The 7,209-nt window shown below is 37.9% G+C and overlaps 1 protein-coding gene across 2 annotated transcripts; it reads right to left on the reverse strand.

Annotated features, from left to right (window-relative positions):
• Positions 1-2,334: 2,334 nt before the first annotated feature.
• Positions 2,335-6,749, reverse strand: LOC143876125 (growth-regulating factor 6-like). 2 transcript variants are annotated; one of them, XM_077377775.1, is made up of 4 exons: positions 6,139-6,749; positions 5,285-5,500; positions 4,379-4,706; positions 2,335-3,469 (listed from the first exon to the last, which is right to left on the reverse strand). In XM_077377775.1, exons 1-4 carry the CDS (start codon positions 6,512-6,514, stop codon positions 2,632-2,634), a joined length of 1,758 nt encoding a protein of 585 aa, XP_077233890.1. In that variant the 5' UTR covers positions 6,515-6,749; the 3' UTR covers positions 2,335-2,631. The 2 variants fall into 2 exon arrangements, with proteins under 2 accessions (XP_077233890.1, XP_077233891.1); XM_077377776.1 differs by having other exon boundaries at positions 6,148-6,748.
• Between the last annotated feature and the right edge of the window lie 460 nt (positions 6,750-7,209).

Here is a 7,209-nt window from a genome sequence, read left to right on the forward strand (position 1 = left end):
GAAAAAAAATTCCATGGAACTTTAGTGGGGCCAGTTTAGAGAGAGAGAGAGAGATCCCTGTAAAACAGGGGGAAAACAAATGCGAAGCAGGGATTTCTTTTCACTGTTTTTAGGGATTAGCCAAGCTCTCTCGCTCAAATGCGAAGTGGGGATTTCTTTTCACTGATTTTAGAGATTTGCCAAGCTCTCTCGCTCTCTCCCTCACCAGTCTTCTCAGCTATTCTTTCACGAGAGAGCCGACAAATATTCTATGGAATAATTTTTCACGGTTGCAAAACATACCCTTAGGCCACGTTTGGCTGCGAGGAATTTGTTTTCATGATAAATCGGACATCTTCAAATGTTAAGTCCCTGAAAATAGGCAACCAAATCCCGGAAACGACCGTCTTCATGATGAGAAGTTGCTAAAAATCCAGAAAATGTTGATCCGGTTTTGAGCAGAGTTTTTTGTTTTCAATTTTTATCAACTTCACATCATGGAAATAGGCGTTTCTGGGATCTTGTTTCCTTATTTTCAGGGTCTTCACACTTGAAGATGCCCGATTTATCATGAAAACAAATTCCTGACAGCCAAATGTGTCCTTAGTATTTTTCTATATTTTTCCATTGTTTTTCTAATGAGTAAGAATTTGTGGTCAAAGTATGTATTCTTGGATTTCAGGTGGACCGCATTTAGGTGCAGCGTGTGTATTAGTAGACCGAAATGCATGAGTATAGAAATGTCAAAACACGAAATGGTAGATTAGGCATTTATGAAAAATGAAGGGTATTTTCAGAAGATGATGTGTGAGGAAATTTAAATTTCAAATTTCTTTTGAACCGTTGGGTATTCAAATTTTAAAGTTAGTTTCAATTCACGGAGGTTAGTTTTTAGTTCTAAAGCTCAATTCAAACTAATTATAAGTAGAGATGATGATAATAATTAAAAGGAGAACGTGACATCAAGTGTATTTTCCTTTTTCTGCTGAATCTTTCCTCCAACTCATGAAATCTTCTCCTAACTAAAATTTGAACGTTATCAATTGTTAAAAGTCTGTACTTGTTGGATTTTTTCTGCTTAAAATTTTATTACTCTTCTATTGTATATTAACCCAGTACAAGACTGAGTTAAACATACAATGGAAGTTGGAAAACCTGCTTGGTCTGACTCAAGACTAGCCAGAGTTAACCCCGAGTTAACCCAGTCATGGTAGGGGTGAAACTCGGATCTATTTTTGGGAATTTGGGTTGAGCTTCTACTCTAAAATCGGGTAAGGATGGGCCGGGTTCAGGTCCCGACCAGACCCAAGTCGCACCCCTAGCTGAAATCCTTGGATTCTCTCTTCATTGGCTATCCTGCTTTGGATAAGCTTATGTTGAAATCATCTTGTCCAGTATTCGCCAATTTATTTCTATCCAATATCAAAGGTTGACACAAATAAAGGATAGTAAATCTATCCAAGGATAAAATAAACAACTAGACCAATTTTCAAGCTATGACTCAGTAGTTTTTTTTTTTAATTTTATAAATCTGAAGTATTCAATTACTAAGGTACCCCACTCGTCCAATAGGCCACACCATCAAACAATGCTGAGCGGACCCAAATGGTCCATGATGAATAAATATCCCATCACAAGAAATTCCTGCAAGTCCAGTTAAGATTGATCTCAAAGAAGCAAAACCAAAGGATATCCTCCATTAAATTCAATAACCTATAATTAGCAAGAAATCATTATGATCCAACAAACACTAGATTATTGATTCTCTAAGATGCATTAACCACATATAATGCAAGAAAACTTCCACTTATGACAAATGTGATGACAAGATTACATGTGAAGGTAATGAGATTGGAGACAGTTCAGTAATCTTTTCAAAACATGTAGATTACAGGGTTCACGATGCAAGTAACTAACCTTTTCAAAAGATTTCAGAGTTCTGTGAAGGGAATAATAGAGAGCAGGAACAGAGGGGTTCAACATTCCAACTTTAGAATTTTTCTGTCAGCTACTCTCAAAAATATTTATTCCTTTTTTGAAACCTTTCCCAAACTGAGAAGAATGATCACTAGGAACCCAACACAACAATGCAAGAAATAAAAGGTAGACTATGCAATGGAGATGATATATAAGTGATAAACTGGAGTTTAAATATAAATCCCATAATTTTTCTTATGTCAATGAAGAGATTCCCCTCCAAAGTCAAGTGTGCTTAAAAGTAAGAAAAGACCCAAAAAAGGAGCAACGCAGAGGCAAAAGGGTAGCCATTTGCCAAGGCATCAGCTTTTCAGCTGAAAACGAAAAGAAAAATATAACAGGAAAAAAGAAAAGGTGAAGGCAAAATGGAGAGCATGATTAAAGAAGACATATAAGTAAATTCATAATCATAGATAGCCAAGAACCATAAGCCAAAATGGCCCATCCTGGCCAGGCTCAAGATCCTTTGTGCAACCCACAGATTGCTTCACAAACCATACATGAAAAAAAAGGAAAAACAAAACAGAAAGAAATAAATAAAATCAAGAAAAAACCCAGAGTAAATGTTTTTATGTTGGTAGATAGAACTCAACCTTGTTTCATCACCCCAGTCCCTTGCTTTTGTTCTGATGTCAATGTTGTTGATGTAGTTGTTTTTTCTCCGTCCAAACCTTATTAGGAAGGGATGGAGGAATTTACAAGAGTTGAGCCAGGGAGATCATCACACAGACTAGTATTCTCGCGGGTATTGTTGTTCCCAGCTCTTGGGCTACTACCATTGCTGCTGTTAGAGAAGGACCCAAAGCTAGTCTTTTGTAGGACACCCGTTGGGGATGACCCCAATCGAGGGCTCGCATCCCAGCCTTCACTCGAGAGGTTAAGGGCTGATGAAGAGTTCTTACGTTCTCTTGGAGTGTTATTGGTGTTGTTCAAGACCTCTCCAAGGGGCCCTCCCATTGAGTTCTCCCAAGAGATTGGTATCCAGTTTGCCTGCCTTTGCGTTGCTTCGTTTAGGACACCACCTACTCCTAAACCCATCTGAAATGGGTCGAATTCTCGTGATAATTTCAGCGGTGAAAGCGAGACTTTTTCATTGGTAGGTGAGGAAGTGGATGATGAGAAGTCCGAGGAGGCTACCGGGATAGAAATAGAGAGTTGGGTTCTATCTGATTGGATTTCTTCTACTTCGGGCCAGGTGATGGCTGAGCGATCAGATCGGTTCTTAGGCCAATCGTCAATGAAATGACGCAGAGATTGGGATTGGGGTTCCTGGTCATTTAGATCAGGGTTCGAATTGAAGTTTCTACTCTCTAGGTAGGAGTTTCTCTGTGGATTAAGGAGGGAATCAGAAGAAATTAGCCCAAACTCTGTTCCAGGGGATTGATCGAATGGGGTGTGTTGTTTTAGAATGGGAAATGGTGTGTCTTTGGATTTGAGGTTCACAGAAGATAGTATGGGGAGGCTCTGTGAATCTTGCATTCGATCACCAACATTTGATTTGTTCAATAAAATCCTGCAAAAGAATATAAATCACAAACAAATATGAAAAGGGGAGAAAAACACAGATAAGGGTTAGATTTTACCTACGAGGACTTCAGGGTAGAAAGAAAATAGCCAAAAAATCTATCTTCTAACCAACAGAGTTTCAAAGTACCATGAGATCTTATCTTTCAAAAAAAAGGTAACATGACAACTTGATCTTTCGAAAATAGGCAGATTCTACAAGTGTTCTGCTCCATAACCAAGTACATTTTATCATTCAAACAAAACTGGATTCGGTAGAAATCTCTGAACAAGTCTACAATCTAATAATCAAACATCTTCAAGAATCTCTTCACTTCCACCAAAACATAAGGATAAAAGCCATTTACTTTTCGAGAGAAAAAAAAAGAGAAGGCCATGTTTGGCAATGATGAATTTTTTTCATGTAATATTAGTTTAACAAGTGTTAAGAGAGAGGCAGGGAGAGTAGGAGAGGGTGAAAATTGGGAGGGCAGGAGTGAGGAGATAGTCCTAAGTGGCTGAAAAATAAGGAAAACAAAAACTCTACTTTAATTAAAGTTTTTCATTTCCTGTTTTTTCAGCAACTTTTCACTCATGCCTCTCAATTCTCTCCCTCTCCCACCACTGCAAAAACTAAAATTTCATCCAAAAAAAAAATCATTGCTTCCAAACATAGCCGAAAAGAATAACCAATTGTCTAATTTGCTCAATACCAAGAATCCAAGATAAAAGCTATTAATATGAAAGCATAAAAGAGTAGGTAATATAAAGGAAATAGAAAATTGTTGACGTATAAATGATTAAATAACACCAACTCTAACAGATTAAGCTTTCTGACTAATTGCTTGTCAAGAGTTGGTGTTATTTAATCATTTATACTTCAATAGAAACCAAACCCATGAGGCATTATTTTTTCTACCTGCTGATATGTGTTGCAGAAGGGTCAGCACCATTCTGCAAGCTCTTGATCTGTTGCTGAGCAATGGCGAGGCTGTTGGATTGACCGCTGCCGGAAACAGCCCCCACCGAAGAAGCAACAGGCATTGCCTTGATGGCGGCATGGCCAGTCTGGCCTTCCACAGGCTTTCTTGAACGATGGCGGCCCCTATTCATGTGCCGCTCGCAGTACTTTTGATCAGCAACCGCATCTCTCGAGCACCGCCATTTCTTTCCGTCGGTCCGACGGCATCTCCCCGGCTCCGGATCAGGGTTACCGGAGAAACCCAGATGGAAAGACCCCCATCCGACTGCCGCCGCGAAAAAAAAAAGATACAAAATAACTAAAACAATAAAATGGCCTTTGATTTTTATATAATAAACAAATATGTTAGGTTTAGCTGCTCAAACCACGTGAAACACTAGAGATCTCACATCTTTTGGAAGGAAGAAGAAAGTCGCAAGTATTGGGAACAAAAGGAAGAAGAAAAAGAAAAAAGGAAAACACCATCATTTTTGCATCAAACACATTAGATTTTACCAGCTTCAATCCATGAAATACTTTTGCAAACTTTGAACCCAAAATTTTTTTTTGAATGGACAAAGGTCTCAGACTATATTCAAATCGTACCACAAGAAGATGAAATCAAGATTTTCTATCCAGAATCATCAAAAGATTAAAAAAAAATCTTGATTTTCTATCCAAAATCAACAAAAGAATCCTATTAAAAAAAATCAACAAAAGAACCATATGGGTTTTAGATGCTGAAAACCTTGGAACTATTGTTGATCATCTGAAAAATTAAAAATTGAACAAGCTTTACAAGTACAGGGTATGGAAAAAACAAAAACTATATTTTTCTTTCTCTTATGGGGAGAACAGACTTACAGGCGTTGGGTCTCAGAGATCCTGCAGAAAATCCAGAGGGATTGAGGGCCTTTCTGATGGGGATAAGCAGATTAGGTGGTATGGGCTCATTGGCATTGATGTATTTGTAGATCAACGCCTGATGTTCTAGCTCCATCCATTGAGAAGGGGTGAATGGCCATTTTACCCCTGCCAAAACCCCATGCATGTTCCCATTCAAGCTCACAGAACCCAGACCTGAAATGGAGTATAGATGAAAGAAAAATAATATAAAAAAGATAGACAAAGGCAAACTCAACCTCAAACTACATTTCAGAAGAGAGAAGAAAAGAGTAATGGAAAAGAAAAAAAAAATGAAACAAAGACTTGAAAGGGGCCTGGCAGTGAAGCATGAGCTCATGACTTGTCTGCAACATTTAAGGAAGGTTAACAAGGTGTATAAAATCATGAAATAATTTTTCTTTTCTCTTTTTTTACACAAGGAAAAAATTGCTTCAATGGCACTTTCTACCCCTCTCTCTATTCTTTTTCTGTGGATTCATCCACTATTAGAAAACATAAAACCCATTTCTCAAAATCCAATCTTGGAAACAAGGGCAAGTTAAGAAAAAAAAAACCATCACTTTTTCTTGACAAGACTCAAACTAAGATCTAGTGGGCATGAAAAGACCCTCCTCATCAGTACTGGAATCCAACCCCAACAACATCATCTTTTGCTTGAAAAGTCCAATCGTTCCACCCCAAACACAAACATTACCCAAAACCCATTTCACAGAACACAGATCCATGCAAGCCCAAATACCCAAACCAACCAAAACAAGAAAAGAAAAAAAAAAAAGAAAAAAAAAATTACTTTCTTGAGTCCATGGACATACATTCTATACCTGTGTTATTCCTAGTATAAGGATAAGATGAGTAGTAGTAAGGCAAACTTCTCTCTAATAATCCATTATTAGTGACTAATAGAGCTTCTGGTTTGGGTGATGAGAAGCTGAGTAAGTTTTGCTGCCCATCTGGAAAGATGGAATTAGATCTAAGCAGAGAAGGAGGCATTGTTTTAGATACTGAAAAATCATCAGTCCTTGCCATTTTGAAGCTCCTCAAATCATCTTCCACCAACCCAGATCTCCCATGCTTAAGAAAACAAGATCCAAACCCCCCTTTCTGCCTGTTTTCAGCCTCTGAAACCAAGGATGAAAACCCATTTTCAGAACCCATTAATCCATCCAAACCTACAACCCCAAAATCCATCTCTACAAGACCACCACCACCTACAAAACCACCCCACTAAGGGAAGGAAACATGGGTTCATGAGGGGAAGGTAAGAGGAGAGTAGTGAAGGAAATGGAGCATTTTTAATGTGGGTGAAGGTCGGTTAAGCTAGAGAATCAAAAACCAAATACCAGAATGGTTTTCTTTGGAAGGGATGTGGTAGAGGATGCTGAGAGGAAAATAATTGTTGAGAGAGAGAGAGGATGGTGAGAATGAGGACCAGACAAAGTAAATACTAAATACTGATGTACATGCCAAGAAGCAATCTGATTTTTTTTCCGGCAAAAAAAAAAAAGGAGGAGAGATAAAATTTCTATTTCCCTTTTTCTCCTCCACTAGGTTTTGGTTGTTTCTTATGTTACTAAGAGAATAAAAAATATGATCCCAAAGAAGAATTGGCTAAGACTTCCAAAGATCCCAGCATGCTCCCAATTATGTAACTCAAGAGCATTGATCAATTTGGTCTCTTAGGTTTAGTGCTATGTTTTTATCTATCTTGAGTTTTTGATCTCTCACATGTGTTCTGAGTTAAGGATGGTGTCATGTACCCATGAATATAACATCTTTCTCTATTTAAAATTAAAGTTATACTTTTAATTCAAGCTTTTGGATTTAGATTCTCACATATTTATAAACCTAATCAATCAACATATCATCCACATACAGACACATGT

The sequence above is a fragment of the Tasmannia lanceolata genome, unplaced genomic scaffold (genome assembly GCF_043159265.1).
Source record: "Tasmannia lanceolata isolate RefF3 unplaced genomic scaffold, GAP_Taslan_0.1 ptg000004l, whole genome shotgun sequence".
Lineage (NCBI taxonomy): Eukaryota > Viridiplantae > Streptophyta > Magnoliopsida > Canellales > Winteraceae > Tasmannia > Tasmannia lanceolata.

Coding starts and splice junctions, on each gene's coding strand:
- LOC143876125 (XM_077377775.1), bottom strand. CDS start 6,514: ATGGATTTTGGGGTTGTAGGTTTGGATGGATTAATGGGTTCTGAAAAT. Junction 5,501..6,138: donor GAATAACACAGGTATAGAAT/GTATGTCCATGG, acceptor ACTCCATTTCAG/GTCTGGGTTCTGTGAGCTTG. Junction 3,470..4,378: donor TCTGCAACACATATCAGCAG/GTAGAAAAAATA, acceptor ATTCTTTTGCAG/GATTTTATTGAACAAATCAA.